At 35.8% G+C, this 17,291-nt stretch overlaps 1 protein-coding gene across 10 annotated transcripts in view; it reads right to left on the reverse strand.

Moving 5' to 3' along the window:
- The window catches only part of afdna (afadin, adherens junction formation factor a), a 229,967-nt gene that overhangs the window by 152,818 nt on the left and 59,858 nt on the right, over positions 1–17,291 (reverse strand). For 7 of the 10 annotated variants that reach the window (XM_030128098.1, XM_030128097.1, XM_030128101.1 and 4 more), the window contains exons 2-5: positions 9,729–9,924; positions 8,627–8,739; positions 6,181–6,338; positions 5,782–5,942 (exon numbers count right to left, since the gene is read on the reverse strand). In XM_030128098.1, coding sequence (XP_029983958.1) covers positions 5,782–5,942; positions 6,181–6,338; positions 8,627–8,739; positions 9,729–9,924 — 628 coding nt within the window. The remainder of the gene's footprint in view (positions 1–5,781; positions 5,943–6,180; positions 6,339–8,626; positions 8,740–9,728; positions 9,925–17,291) is intronic. The other 3 variants (XM_030128103.1, XM_030128104.1, XM_030128096.1) reach the window with 1 other exon arrangement.

Below are 17,291 nucleotides of genomic sequence, written 5' to 3' on the forward strand. Positions count from 1 at the left end.
TAATTATTAAAAACAAATATTTATATATTTATTTTTTATTTATTATTATTATTATTATTATTAATTTTTTTTTCTGAGTATCTGGGCCCACAGAAGTGATACCAATATAAGTCAGTGACAGGCTTCAGTCGTGCGTGTGTGCGTGGACCACGTTAATATGAGTGATCCACAGGCGGTACTATTTAAACTGGGGGATCTGCGTGGAACAGACCGACCCAGGACACGCTGGAGGGATTCTGTCTGTGGAGCTGGTGGATGTGTGTGGGCACAGGGCTGTGTGGGCTCCTCTGTTGAGGCTGATGACCCCGAGACCTGGACCCGTATCGGAAGAAGACAGTACGGTACGGATCCAGGACAACGGAAGATGAGTGATCCGCATGCAGTTCTATTTCAGTTGCGGGATCCGTGCGTGAAGCCACGGCTTACATTGCTATAAGTACTGCGGGCTCATGAACACATTTAAAGTCCGGTCATTACACGGACTTCTGTGACAGACCGCTGTCACTGATAGGAGGAGGAGCCTACGGGAGCCCGCAAGCGCGCGGCACGCAGACACGAGAGAGATGAAATCGATTTTACGATTTCCCTTTTTTAAAAATCGTCCTAATTAAAAAATCCGATTTCGATTTAAAATCGATTAATCGTGCAGCCCTAGTTGTGGTAGAAAATTATCATTTACAGTCACAGAGTATGAAAAATATTTTAGAAGTTTATCAACAAATGGACAAAAGTATGTGGACACGTTGAATTCAGGTGTTTCTTTTCTAATAGGGGTCTGGGATACAAAACAATAATGATTAATGTCATAATATAGTTTGATATTGAGATAAATATCATCGCATTGCATGGGTAGTTTAGTTTAAATTGTTACCTTTCCTTCCAAAATGCCTAAGGATTGATGTTTACATTTCACATCATCATGAACAGGACATCTTACAGCTGTGGACATGATGTGTTACAACACTTTTGTCCATATAGTTTATAAACATCAGTATTTTCTTAAAGTTTAATGGGAAACTTTTCCATCTCAAGTGAGATGTGAAGAAAGTAGATGGTTAGTTGTGGTAGAAAATTATTATTTACAGTCAGAGCACAAAAAACACATTAGAAATTTAGAGGTAGAAGATTTGAAATCATAGTCACAGATTAAAAAAAAAACAAAATCGATGTTGAGAGAAATTAAGTAAAAACCATCTTTGAGGCTTTTTTTTTTTTTTTACATTTGTGATTGTAACATGTCACTTTATGCAACCTTAAATGTTCCTTGCTTTTCTCTCTTTCTTTCTTTTTTTCTCTACTAAAAGCCAGACAAGGGACTGGAGATGGAAACTAGCAATAGCTATAATCTCTGTATGCGAATCATCAGTTACTACAGCTTGTTAGTAACAGGTAGAAGTTATACTATGGAATTTGCATTGTCCTTATCAAATAAACTTTATACATAAATAAAAAATATTTTAGAAATTTAGAAGTAGAACATTTAACATCATAGTCAGATAAAAAAAAAAACAAAATCAGTGTTGAGAGAAATGAAGTCAAAACCATTTCTGCGGCATTTTGGAAGCAAATATAACAGTTTAAACCAAACTAACCAACACAATGATATCACTGGTCAACAACAAATTTTTTGTTTAAGTTTTTTGAGCTGATTTAGGATAATTTTGGTGTGCTGAATCCAAAAATCACATTCATTTTGCTCAATCAGGTCAACTTTCTGAACTATGCTACATATTGGCTTTTTAACATTTTTGCTTACATTTATGGGCATTTTCACATCATATGATACAAAATTCTTTCCTATTTCTTGCAATAAATGAGTTCTGAAGATTTTACTTTTGCCAATTTATGATTGTTTTTTTTAATATTACAGGTGAATGAAATGGCTTCAACTAGAAGATCTTGCAAAAATAAGCCTGACGTATTCTGCTACATCTGCGCTGAATACACCATTGTACCTAACAGGAATCAAGTGATCAAATGATTTTTTTTCTCTTAAAACCTATTTTGGGTGAGAACTATATAAAAAATCAACTGATAAAGTCACAAAAATGTAATCCATTTTGCGAGAAGATCAATTTATCAAAATCAAATTAGCAAAAAAACCTGACCTGATTGAGAAAAACAGATGTCCTTTTTGGATTTAGCGGTGCAAAATGGTCCTAATTCAGTTGAAAAAACCTAGACAACTTGCAAAAAACATTTTTTTGTAACCCAGTGTATTCATCCCAATATGAAACTATATTATGACAAACACACTGAAACGTGCCATGTGAACAATCGGTTAAAGACTATTGTTTGTGACCTGAAAACCTCAGGTGCTAAATTACAATCTGGTTTTGGACAAAAAAAAACAAAACAGTGGCATCACTAGGTTGAAGAGACTGATTCCAGCGCTCGTCCAATGTAAATAAAGTACAGATGGAAATGCGGTGAATTTGTGTGACCGTGATGCGTCACCATGAAATGATCACCTTAGTAAATCCCACAAGGGAATCTTCAGTGAAGCAAACAGGATTTTCAGAGGCATTACACAAAACAGGCTTTTAAAATAGCACTTTCTACTGGAAGAACGTCACTGTCTTACCACAAACCATCCATTCCCTGTGTGTGTGTGTGTGTGTGTGTGTGTGTGTGTGTGTGTGTGTGTGTGTGCGCGCTGTATGTGGACAGTGGTTAGAGCTGTTTTTAGAATCTGTCCACTCGTCCATCTGTCCGTCTGGCAGACTGATTAGGTAATGCTTGAGTCACATACACTCACCAGCCAGTGTTTGTTGTGTTCATTCACCTACTGTATGCCAGTGTGTGTAAACAAGTCCGCCTGAGTCTTTCCCAGAGTCTATGACCTTATGTGGACCGCTCAAATAAACATGATGCAGCGTAAATAACAAGTTACAATCAACCCTTTAGGTGCCAGAGTTTTGTTTTTCTTTTTTTTATTCAATTTTGATACTAAGATTTTAAGGAAATATTGATGTTTTTATCTGAAATCCTCATGAACAGGACATCTTACAGCTGCAGACATGATGCGTCCCAATACTTTTGGCCATATAGTTTAGAAACATCAATATTTCCTTAAAGTTTAATGTTAGATTTTTCTTCTTATGTTAGATATGAAGAAAATAGATGGTTAGTTGTGGTAGAGAATAATCATTTACAGTCAGAGCAGAAAAATATATCAGAAATTTAGAGGAAGAACATTTAAAAACATAGATTAAAAAAATAAATAAATAAAAAATTCAGTGTTGAGAGAAATTAAGTCAAAATCATCTCTGAGGCATTTTGGAAGCAAAGAACAATTTAAACCAAACCAACCAATGAAATGATATTTATCCCAATATAAAACTATATTATCACATTTTTTTATTCAATTTTGAAATCAAGATTTTAAGGAATTATTAATGTTTTTATCTCAAATCCTCATGAACAGGACATCTTACAACTGTAGACATGATGTGTCCCAATATTTTTGTCCATATATAGTTTATATACTTCACTATTTCCTTAAAGTTTAATGTTTGATTTTTCTTCCTATGCTAGATGTGAAGAAAGTAGATGGTTAGTTGTGGTAGAAAATTATTATTGAAAGTCACAGCATGAAAAATATTTTTCGAAATTTAGAGGAAGAACATTTAAAATCATAGTCATAGATTAAAAAAGCAAAAAAAACCCAAAATCAATGTTGACAGCAATTAAGTAAAAAACATCTCTGAGTCATTTTAGAAGCAAATATAACAATTTAAATCAAACTAACCAATGCAATGATATTTATCCCAATATAAAACTATATTATGACATTTTCTAAATTCAATTTCGATATCAAGAAATTAGGAAATTTTAAACATGGACAGAAGATTTAAAATTTGGCCCATTATAAGTAAATGGGGGAAAAAAAGATTTTAAAAATTCATAAAAATTTGTAACTCTGACCTACTTTTCCTAAAATGTAATCACATCTATTCTCAGCCACTGGCAATCTATAAACCCAATTTGGTATGAATTCAACCAATAGTTTTGCTGCTAGAGTGTTAACAAACAAACAAACAAACCGAACCAAAAAACAATACCCCTTGCCTCACCTTTGGGGGGGCGGAGTAATAAAGATAAACAATAAAACCACCTCTGTTGGGGCCACTTGTATTATTTATTAATATTTTGGATAATGGTAAATCAAAATAAGGCAAATGGTCATACTGATTAATGAATTATGATTGATTTCTTATTATTTTCAGCTGCTCACGCCCTCCTCCTGATCGGACCGTCCTCCTCCTGTGATTAGGGACAGAGGACAGCTGGTTCAAGCCTTTTGTCTGACTGTCATGAGGAAGGAGTGAGGAGTGAGAAAGTTTATCTACCACTGAATATACTATATCTGCTTAAGAAGGTTTTTTGTTTGATTATTGTTTGTTTGAAGTCAACCACAGAGAATATTTTTGTTGGTGAAAATAAATCTTGATCATTTTTTGAATATAGCAATATCTCCGCGAGTGCTTATTAAGGAATTTAGTGAGTCATAGACCTCCTCCTCAGACTACTCTGCTATTTTTATTTTTTACCATTTTTTCTTTTTGAATGCAAGAGTGGCCGTAACAACCTCACTGGGTCGTTTTTGATCCACTTATGCATCTAAGGCACAGGTGTCAAACATGTGGCCCGGGGGCCAAATCCAGCCCGCCAAAGGGTCCAGTCTGGCCCTTGGGATGAATTTGTGAAATGCAAAAATTACACTAAGATATTAACAATCCTTTTAGTTCAGGCATAATATTGTAAAAATTACACTTATTTTTTTCAGTTTTTTTCATGTTATTCACATCTTTTGAAAGGTTAGTTTGTAGATGTACACCTTGTCATAATGTAAATTTACTTTTTTTTTTGCAAAAATAATCTACTACCAGGAAACATACAGAAATTATTGACTGAAAGGGAAGGGAGTTAGAATTTAAGGGGTAGATTTAATTTCAAAATTCAGAGGGTGTACACTACTAGGAAAAGTTTTAGCATATGTGTGTGTGGTGTTAAAGTCTGGAATAGATTGAGGGAGGAGCACAAGGAATGTTCAAACGTAAGACAATTCAAAAACACTTATAAGAACATGTTTTTCACAAGATATAGAGAAGAGGGTTATTAATTGTCACCATATGTTCACTGTTGTTTATGTATATATTTCCTTCCTTGAGTTAGTTATTATTTGTTTATTTATTCGCTAGCACAACTAAGAAAGGCATTGGTAAAAGATTATATGTGTATTTGTATGTGCATATATGTATAAACGTATGTATGTGTATATGGATGAATGAGTGTGTGTGTATGTGTGTTTGTGTGTGTGTGAATAGATATATAAATATAGAAGAGTAACGTAAAAGGAAGACGGACATATATTATTAATAATATTGTAGGGAGAGGGGGTGGGATTAAATAAGTTATACTTCTTCCCACCCCTTTTCGGGTATGTAAATGGAATTATTGTGCTTTTCTTCTGTCTAAGATTGTTATGATTCTTGATATTTGTATTATTATGTATGTTTAGCAAGTGCATATATGCTAAATTTCATTGCATGTTCGGAATAAATCACTAAATCACAACATCACAATCCCTTTTTTTGCTCTAAAACATACAGAAAAGTTTGGAGTTGACATTATATATTATTATGTTATTATTTTACTGGTTCGGCCCACTTCGGATCAAATTTAGCTGAATGTGGAACTGAACTAAGATGAGTTTGACAGCCCTGATCTAAGGGTTCAGACTCTAGTGGTAAGTTCCCTGTCCCTGCTCTACTGTACCTGAGTCCGGCCTCCCGTCACTACTCATGAACTCCTGCATCCTCTTCTCCAGTTTCTGCTGGCGTCTCCTCTTCATCACCACCTCTGGGTTGGAGATTGTCCTGGTAAAGCTGGTCTCGGGCATGTCCTTATAAACCTCCGCCGCCAGACGACTGTTCTCCCTAAACCGCAAAACAAAACAGATGAACGGAGGGGATGAAGACGGATGGAGGAGGACGAGGGTCAGAGTTTAAGGCGCTACTCTTTCCTCTTTTGGAGCCAATTGTGCTTTAAAAAAACAACATTTTTCTCCAAGGACTGAGAGGATGTGAGGATAGGACAGTAAGACGGATGAGAGAGTGTGTGTGTGTGTGTGTGTGTGTGTGTGTGTGTGTGTGTGTGTGTGTGTGTGTAACTTACCCGTCCTCTCTGCTGAGAGCCTGCTCGTCTCCGTCAGGAATCCGGGCGAACTCCTTCTCCTTCTTCTTTTCCTTCTTCTTCTCCTTCTTGGATAAAGTCCTCTTGAAGTTTTGGATCACACCATCCTTCTCCTTCTCGGGTCCGTTACTCTGACTCTTCTGTTGAGGAAAGAAAGAACGGAATGAGGCTACAAGAGAAGGTAACAACTGCAACAATGTCAATGAAGTCAATGAAAATCTTCCCTGACCAACTTCCATGTGTCGACCACAACAGGAAGTGCATAAAATACTAAAGCCAGACATAAATTAGATCCAAATAAAATATACGAAAGGGGGAAAATTGTGTGAGAAGAACTCTATTAAGTTCTCTATTAAGAACTCTTTAGCTGTGGCTGCTGCTGTATACTGTACACATTCACATTTATCTTATTATACAGGGTGTCCTAAAAAAATTAACATCATTTGAGATTTTCATATCTGAGTGACTACATGGTCAGAAGAAATGAAACTTAACCCTTAGGGGTCTGAGCCTATTTTGGCCTTTTTTGAGTACTTTGGATTTTGTCTTTATATACTATATACAGAAATGTTTACTACACCCATGTTTGGTATCTTTTTTCACTTCATCTATCTCATCTGTCTATTATTTTTTCACTTTAACCTACTATATCAACATAAAAGGCCAAAAAACACACAAAAAATATAAAATCCGATTTGAAAAATCGATATAATTTATTGCATAAATAACACAAAGATGCTTAACGAACTTTTTCAAAGACTTTAAAAGTGAATATTGGTTCCAAATATTAGGTATATAAAATTAAAATTGTAATAAATTAAAGTTATATTCAAATATTTGACATAAAAGTATATTTTTACATAGGCGTTTTCTTGGCCAGTTTTTTCCGTTTTGAAAAAGGACAAAAAAAGATGAAGATATGGTCAGAAATATAACGGTTGCTTTATATCGCTATAATAACGTTATAGGGTCAATACACGGTATTCAAAATCTCTATGACAGGACATGTAAGAGACAATTTGACAGATAAGTGTTGCTAAATGACCTACATTTTTACTTTTAAAATCCTTTTTGCTTTAGTTGGACCACAAGGGATTATTCAAAACAAGGAGCTACTTTATATTGAAATAAATGTTGGAATGGCAATCAATCAAAGTTTGCACTCTGACGGGACATTACTGTGTTCTGACCCTATATTGCTTGTTTGCTCCGGTATCAAACCATCATATCTCCGGTTGTATTTACTCGATCAACATCAAATAAAAAGTGGGAGAGTGTTTCATGTCCGCACTTTCGAATGCAGTTATCCTCAGTCTACATGACTGACTTCCGATGCTACGACGTGTTGAAAATGTCATGTGATTCAGTCTCTGGCCCATAAACATGGACCCCTAAGGGTTAACAGAATTGATTTTCGACATAAAATGTCTTATTCTACAAATTTCAAACAAAAAATTCTGGGGGATGGTAATTTTATCATGTTCCAAACTTACTACAAATGTTCAACATGTGCGCCACTTGTGATGCGGTACACATCAAGTCGGTAGTGGAGTCCTTTTTTCCGATCCAAACAGCCTTCCTCTTGAAACTTCTTAAATCTGTTTTCCTGTTGGCGCTTCTTTATGAAATTTTCTAACAAATTCACGTTGCGCATTCACATTTAACTGAATTTGGGCACATTTCAATACACAGAACGCCTTTTCTGTTGCAGTAAACGGCATATCTGTTACTGAGAGCAGAACAATAAAAATGATTACACTTTTTTGAGCAAAAAGAGCAAACAAATTTTAAACAAATAATTAGGTGATGAAATGTCAAATTTTTTGGGACACCCTGTAGTTTAGTGGATTTTATGGTAGTTTTTTTTATTCTATTTAGCCTTTATCTACTTTATTTATTATTTTATCCTATTTCACACTGCGTACACTGAGACCTGGACAACTGTATTTTGTTTTAATCATGTCTAATGATCAAATGACAATAGTCTTTGGATTCTAAATATAGTCTGTATTCTGTCATTAGCTTGTTTTGATTGTTAATCTACCCCTACATGTGGCCTGGGTCCTGATTGTGGTTAGTGTCATTCTCTCAGAAGGATACGATCATTAATATATGCACTTTACTCACAGAAGTGAAGCCAATGTGAAGGAACTGCTGAAGGTCCCTGAACAGCATAATGCAGGTTAATTAATAATTCTAGGCTTATTTAAGATTTCTTAAATGCACAGGTCTGAGAATTCCGCATATTTTATTGACCTCTTTTTTTTTTTTTTTTTTTAAACCAAGAATCAGCAACAACTAAAATCGATGACTAAAATCTGTGCCACGATCAATATAATTTGATGCCCCGCCCCCCCAGGCGACTGGTGGGTGGATGAAGGAGGAGTAAATCAGTTCATCCCACACATTCACAGACAGAGGCGCTCACCTTGGGCAGGATGTCGTTCTCATTCTTCAAGACGAACCGTCCTTCTCTGTCGTCTTTGTTCCAGTTCAGCTGAACGACGAGAGGCTTCTCATCCAGGTCCAGCTGACGCTCTTCTAACACACACACAAACACACCAGTTCATCTGACAGCAGACGGTGATCTATGTTTATCATTAACCTGCAGTCATTTGAATATACAAGATATAGACAAAAGTATGTGGACACGTTGGATTCAGGTGTTTGTTTTCTAACAGGGCTCTGCGATACAAAACAATAATGACTAATGTCGTTTTATATTGGGATAAATATCATTGCATTGGTTAGTTTGGTTTAAATTACTTAATTTACTACTTAATTTATCTCAACATTGATATTGTTTGGTTTTTTTATATATGTTTATATCTCAAATCATCATGAACATGGGTAACTTTTTTTTTTTTGGGGGGGGGGGGGGGTTGTTTTGCTTTTTATCAGTATTTTAATATTTTTATCAGTATTTTATAGTATTTACAAAATGCTGCTGACAATTGGGACCTGAGTAGAGTGTTTCGTTTCTGTCTATTTTATATGCTGAAATGACAAATAAATAAATTTGAATCGGAATCTGAACAGGACATCTTACAGCTGTTGACATGATGTGTCCCAATATTTATGTCCATATAGTTTATAAACATCAATATTTCCTGAAAGTTTAATAGGAGGTTTTTCTTCCTCAGTGAGATGTGAAGAAACTAGATGGTTAGTTGTGGAAGAAAAGTATTATTTACAGTCAGAGCATGAAAAATATTTTAGAAATTTAGAAGCAGAACATTTAAAATCATAGTCATGGATGAAAATAAATAAAGAAAAAAAATCAATGTTGAAAACTCTCTCTGTCCTTTTGGAAACAAAGTTAAACAATTTAAACCAAACTAACCAATGCAATGATATTTATGCTACTATAAAACTATATTTTGACATTTATCGTTATTGTTTTGTATCCCAGACCCTTGTTAGAAAAGAAACACCTGAATTTAACATGTCCACATACTTTTGTCCACCTAATGTAAGACTCGATATGAACAGCTCTTTTTTGTCTCTTGCTGACTTTCTATGAGACTCACCGCCACTGACGTGAACCTCGTACAGTGAGTACTTTGGCGAGGAGAGCATCCTCATGTCTGGTCTGAACTTCTCAGCTAACGTCTCGATGACGTCCTGTGTTGTTGCTGTACTGGAGACTCTGATGCACTTAGTGGCAAAGTTACCGGCAACCCGGTCCTGGAAGTAGAACCGCATGACGCCATGGAACTCCAAGTCCTGGAAGTGAGACAAGATGAGAAACCAACATGAATTTAAGTTCGATCTGATAAAGGAATACCATTAGAAGAGGCCTGGATTTCTTTATGTTGTTTTCGCAATAAAAGTGTCAGAAAATGTCTTTTTTGTCAGTTCTTTTGCACCTGTTTTTAGGAATAACTTTCAATATCTGGTCATTAATTATCATTGTTTTATGTAATAAATGCTTAAACAGTGTGTTATAGTAATAAATACAAAAAATGGACTTGAATTTTTTTCATAATTTTTAATGGAAAAAAACTGTAGATGTGCAGAACAAAACTTTATGAGATTGTAAAAATAAACTTTCAACTATTTTCCATGTGCTCAAACATTTGACTTTGTCTAGATCATTGTGTGTCTATGTTCTTATTTTTGGTTCTTTCTAGTCATTTTGATCCTGTTTGATAGTCTCTGTTGACTTTCTGTCTAGTTGTAGACAGAGCCCCTCATTTCACTGACAAAAACATCCATTATCTGATTCAAATACACTCACTGCATCTGTGTATGCCCTGGATAGATCTCTGCATGTAGATTTACATATATATAGAAATATACACACATTTATATCTTTACAGCCAAAACACAACAATCAATGAACTACAAAAACCTATAAATACAGATAAAAACAGTAGAAAAAAGTTGGAAAGAGCAGTGAAACCCCATAGAAATATGGCAAAACAAACTAGAAGAACACTCCAATACAGCTCTATCACTATTATATACAATTATTTACAAGATTTCACCACAAAAACACAGCTAAAACAGTTAAAAGTAATAAAACTCTTCCACTCTCACTCATCGACTGCACTCTGCTGCTCTCTGCCCCGCCCACTTCCATCCCTGACCCTCAGCCAGTGCAGACCTCTGCTCTAATGTGTTATATATTAATGGAAAGAACCCAATCTCAGCTTTCAGATGTTCTTTTAATTTTGTCAATCTGAATAACGGTGTCTGCAAAACTGTTGCACCAGAGACAGAATCGTCAAAAAAAGGTTAAAGAGGAAGTGGAAGCAGAAGTATACATTACATTCTATATATTCACATGCATTTTAATACTGCACGTTCCTTTTAAGACACTAGTAGAACACCTATTACTAATAAATAATCCTGATAGAGCGGCACTGTGCAGTAAAGTGACTGATAAACAGCCTCGACGGTTACAGGAGGAGAAGAGCAGCGCCGGCCCAGAGCCAATGAGGGGAGTGTGACGACAGGAAAAGGAGGTTGTTCCATCATTCACCGACTTGGATCGACAACATATACAAACATACAGGAACTGAGGAGAACAAGCCTGGCATTAATCCTGAGGGAACACATGATACTTGAATGAATGTGTGGTTTCGTGTAATCTCAGTTCAATAAATACGGTGTCACAATAGAGGAAAGAAGTTTCATATGGTGCTTTGTTTATTTTGTTTAAGGCTGTGTTTTCTGTTATTTGCACAACGACTTGGGTGATTCCACAGACGCAGGGAGGATGTTTTCATAAAGGCAACACAAACATGGAGGACGAACACAACACAGAATGAGCTAATTCTGACCAGCAGAGGCCTAAAGAGCCTCTGTTTAGATGTGGTTTCTACTGTTACTGCTGTAAAACTTGTTTTGTTTACTTGTTATGTTTTCTATATCTACATTCTCAGCCTTATTATATTGTTATAGTTTGGGTTCAAAGCGTTCTTTAATCTAATTTTGTATTTTTTTATCCAATATTTATGTCTGTATCATTTCATTTTGCTGCTACTACTTTAACTCATACTTATTAGACACAGTTGTTGCAGAAACAGTAGTTGAAAACTGCTGTCGGATTAGCTTTTTTTACTTTATATACATTAATATTACATGTTTTATAATGTGTTGAACTGTAAATATGCACTATACTTTTCAATGTTGACATAAATGAAGTAAAAACCATCTCTGAGGCATTTTGGAAGCAAAGATAACAATTTAAAGTAGTGATATTTAACTTTTTTTTTTTTTTTTTAAATGGAATTCTGCATTTTCAAACATTTCTCTGTGGTCTTAATCAGAATCAATGAGAATACTTTATTGTGTGTTACATTTGCTCCATTCAGGTATAATAAAAAAGTAGCTGGAAAAAAACAAAAAAACAGATAAACACACGTAACAAATATACATATTAAATCACTCTATTAAAGGAGTGATATTTTGCTTTTTTTTTGCTTTTTTTTTTAATGGAATTCCGCATTTTCCAACATTTCCCTGTGGTCTCCATAAACTGTAAATGCTCTGCTTGGGTCTGATTTCTTCATTCATTCAACTCCACAGGTCCATTTTCGACCCTATTTCTGAGTAATGACACCAGAAAGGTGATTTGGAGCGCTGGCCCTTTAAATGCACATGAGCCACTTCAGGCCCCGCCCCCTCCTGCTCTAGCCCATTCAACCAACAACTGAACATTTTAGGTAATCGGCTCAAAGTTTGGACATATTTTCAGTTTTTACTACAACTGCTGCAGCTGACAAACAATTATGTCGTACTCTGAGAAATGTTCATCGGAAGTCTTGACCTTATGTGTGCAAATGTCGTGACGTAACTAGTTATAAAACATGAAAAATTAAGAAGGAATTAAAACAGGTTGTAGAAATCCACTGGATTTTTGCCCAAATGAATATAAAGATAGTTTTGCAGCAGCTGGAGGGTTCAAATTCAAACTGTCTGAACTATTAGGGTCCAAATACACAAATAAATGAACCACAGACTAATAAAAGTGGGTTTAGATAAATATGAGCCCTTTAAACCAAACTAACCAATGCAATGATATGTATCCCAATTAGGGATGCAATTTATCAATTAATCCATTAATCATTAGTTGGTTGACCTTATTGATCAATTAACGATTAATTGACAAGCGGGGATTTTCCAGAAGACCGGAATTTTTCTTTCAATAGGGTCTATAAGAATAAAAGCTAACTATTGTTTACATCTTCATAAAAAAAAAGCATGTCATATCCCATAATGATTGATGTATTGTACCACTGGATACTGCATGGGGAATGACATTTATGGAGTAGAACTAAAGAAATCCTGCTGAGAAATTAAAAAAAAAAAAAAAAAAATGGATCCGAAGAGGGCCAGTTCAGAAAAAATTGGCATTTCTGACTTTGCATCACTGACATGATGGAGCCAGATTTCAGCGGAGATGCCACCGCCGCTTATTGACAATGAATTGATAGTCGATGAACTGTTTACATCCCTAATCCCAATATAAAACTATATTCTAACATTAGTCATTACCATTTTGTATCCCAGACTCCTGTTCGAAAAGAAACACCTGAATTCAACGTGTCCACATACTTTTGTCCATATAGTGTATTTTAAGTTTATATTTTCATCATTTTGCAGTGTAGTAACACATGATCTCACTCCTATCTTAAATCTGAACAAACACATTCACACAATATATTGTATTCAGAGCCTCTTATCTGGTTAATCTCAGCTCAAAGTGCTGCTCGAAGCCAATATTCTGAAACACAAACACCCAACACTTACTCCCACGGCTACTCTGTATGTAAACGCAAGTACAAATTTATTGCTTTGCCCACTGTACAGTCTGTAGTAAGGTGAATTTAACTAATTAACATAAACTTGCACACTGACACGTTGAGTCCGGACATAATCATATGTAGGTGTGTGCTGACACAGCAAGTGCAGCTGGCAGAACCATATTCACATATGCATATGTTCAGGTTCAGTGCTGCAAATGGCCTCATATTTCACAGTGAGTGACGTTAAAAGGCCCTAGAAAGCTTCAGATCTACCTCTTAGCTTACTGATGTTACACGGCTAGTAGAGGCCATTCTTCTGATATCAAAATTAATAGACAATACCTCAACAGGAAAGGCTGAAATTAATAGCAGGATAGAGGGAGGTCAGCACCGCCCGGCTGAAACAGCTTTCAAAGCAGCACGAAAAATATGTGTGCAAAATAAACAGCTCGCCTTAAAGCAGGGGTGTCAAACATATGGCCCGTGGCCCAAAACTGGCCCTTTAAATAGTCCGATCCAGCCCACAGGATGAATTCACAAAGTCAAAAACTTACAAGGGCGGCACTGACAAGATAAATGCTTTTTTTTTTTCAGTTCCAGATGCCTTTTACTAAACGTTTTGTGTATTTGTAGATCCACTGTGATCTGTAGGTTGTAATGTACATCTGGAAATGATAAACTGAGGCAGAATATTGTGAAAATTGAACTTATTTTTCCTTAAGAAATCTCATGTTGTTCAGGTTATTCACCTTTTTTGTTTAACATTTTTATACAGTGATTTTGCTTTTTTGTACTCAATCAAAAGACAACACTTGGAGTTGTCATTATTTGTAGGTTATGATGTGATTATTTTACTGGTCCAGCCCACTTTAGATTGACTTGAGCTGTATGTGACCCTTGATCTAAAATGAGTTTGAAAAACGAGTAAAGCAAATGAATATAACAGTAAAAGCATCCTCGTAAGCCGTACAACTCTGCATGCTAGCAAAACTCGCAAAAATAATAAAATTACATCATGAAACCGTTTACATTTACAAACTATCCTTATAATGTGAATAACATGAACACCCTAAAATTTCATTTAAAAAAATACGCACAATTTTAACAATATGCCTCATGTTATCATCTCCACATGTGCATTACAACTTACAGATCACAGTGGATCTACAAACAGGGTTCCTACAAGTTTCTAAAAGTGAAATTTAAGACTTTTTAAGACCTTTTTAAGACTATTTAGAACAGAAATAATGCCCGTTCCACGGCCATACTGGCAAAAATTCACGACTCCTAGAATTTAGGTATTAAATAAATGTATATATTTAAAACATTTACATACATTCTCATCGGGGGCTGCAAAGTTGGTGATAACTGGTTCCTATTTTCAATATAAATTGTCGGGTTGGAACAGGTGGAACTGAGTCGACTAACGTTAGCTTCTTTGCAGCTTGGATATTTAGCTATCAAACACATTTAAACACAACACAGCGAAACAGTTTAACACAACTTCAGACCTACCATATCAAATTTAATATCTTTTAAAGACTTCAAGTTATTAAATGCAGATTTGTAAATTCAAGACTTTTAAGACTTTTTAAGAACCTGTGGGAACCCTGTACAAATACACAAAACATTTAGTAACAGACACTTGGAACTGAAAAATATAACATTTAACTTTATGATAAAAAACAACTCATCAAGACTCTGTGACACCTTTGACTGTCATTGTCTTCTGTGTTATTTTTGGACTTGGTAAATTCATTCTGTGGGCCGGATTGAACCCTTTGGAGGACCGGTTTTGGCCCGCGGGCCGTATGTTTGGCACCCCTGCATTATAGTTTGGCTTGTGTTCATGTTTTTGAGTTGTGTTATCGCTGCAATACTTTGTTGTAATGCCATTCAAAGTCGTCTTAGTATCTGAAAAGTCTTGGCTCGTGCTTCCACAGTACAGTTGGTTTCTCTTTCAACAAGATGCCAACAAAGCAATTTTAAAGTTACATTTCGAGCAGGATCATGCCAAGTTTTAAGAGCAGGGAACTGGTTAAACAACTTCCCCAAGTGTAGAATCGGGTGTTTGTTTTCCCTAAAGCAGAATGTGAGCAGGGTGACCTGAGGCAAAGGTTTAAAACTAGATTTAACATGATTATTTCTATACTGTTGGTAGAAGCATATGTGAGAGGTTTTGATTCCAACCTGCTGATTATTAATATGGAGGGAAAGTGAGGATGAAGGGAAGAAAACGCTGGGAATGTTTACATTTTTGGCATCAAAGATTCCTTTTTACTTCACTGCTCGGTTGGCTTCATGTGTGATAAAGACAGTGGAGCAGAGTGGAAACACTGAGCGTAGTTTCGATAGTCAAGGGTGGGGCAAGGAATGTGTGTGTGTGTGTGTGTGTGTGTGTGTGTGTGTTGTGATTTACTGCTGGAATGTGGGTCACCGAGGGCTGCTGTTGTCAAGCTTGTGTAACCGTTGGTAACTGTTACTGTGGAGACACCAGTCCACTTGGGTTCAAACAAAGCCCGGTTTAGAGCCAGCGTTGGATAATTAACACACTAACGTTCAGCCGCTGCCAGTGGACGAGTTCAAGTCCAGCAGAGCAGTAAACCACCCCCCAGACCTCCAACGCATGGTACGGCCCCTCCTGGCCCTCAACACCAGGCCAGAGTCCACTCGCACCCCCCTGTGAACGTGCAGTGGTCCAGTCTGACAGCTTTTACAGAGCATCGTCCACTCCTTTGTGTCCGTATCTAAACCTGCAGATGTCCAGGCCATAGTCCAGACCAAAACAAAGAACAGTCAGGGTCGTTTTCTGGGATGACATTTTTCATTTATACACTGTTTTATATATCATTAATAAGCCAATGTAGCCAGATGGTATATTTGCAACACTACATTGCTCCATCTACTCTACAACTCTCTCGATACAACTACAAGAAGCTCTCATGTTTGGTATGGTTGTAGCAAAAAGGCTCATTTTGAGGAAATGGAAATCAAGCTCTCCATCCTGTTTTTTGTTGGGGTTTTTTCTATATTTGATTAGAAATCATATACATATAGTACTCAAACCCCTGCATGTCATATTCCCTCACAGAAGATAAATCACAATAAGTCAACTAAAACACACAGTACAACATGCTTGACGTTATTAAAAAAAAAAAAAAAAAAATTTGAATAAATAATAAAAATAAAAATTGTTAGAAAAATGTAACACTTTGAATCGCACTTTTCCGGTCCTGTTTTAAGAAATGGCTGAATGATGATGTCATTGGTGTAGACACTTGTCACTCAAACATGTCTGACCAATGGGGAAGCCTCCGCCCACTGTGGGATGTTTGTGTCAAAATGTTTCAGTCAAAACTAGAAAAGCACTAGAAGAGCGCAGACCTCCGCCAAGGCAGATCGGGAAAATTTACTGCGGTTTAATGATACATTGGTAATCGCTACATCAATATGTGCAATAAGTCGTGTATAAAATCCTCTGCAGTTTGTGCAATAATCCTCTGTTCCTGCAATAACAACGCAATACTTATTCAAACATAAATGCACTATTTTCGTAGATATACATACTGTTAATATTCTGTCTTCATATTTTATTTATTTTTATTTTATTCTACTTTTAGTTCTATTCTTATTTTACTTTTCTATTCCATTTTCTTTTTTACTTTTGAGATTTTTTGTAATTTTATAATCACTCTATTCTAATTTTCTGACATACTGTTTTTTTATTCATATTTTTGCACTGACTGGAGTAACACTGAACACACATTGACAATAATTCTATTATACCATATTATTACATGCTATTAAAAGGGATACATGTGTAACTGACCTGATGTG

The sequence above is a fragment of the Sphaeramia orbicularis genome, chromosome 24 (genome assembly GCF_902148855.1).
Source record: "Sphaeramia orbicularis chromosome 24, fSphaOr1.1, whole genome shotgun sequence".
NCBI lineage: Eukaryota > Metazoa > Chordata > Actinopteri > Kurtiformes > Apogonidae > Sphaeramia > Sphaeramia orbicularis.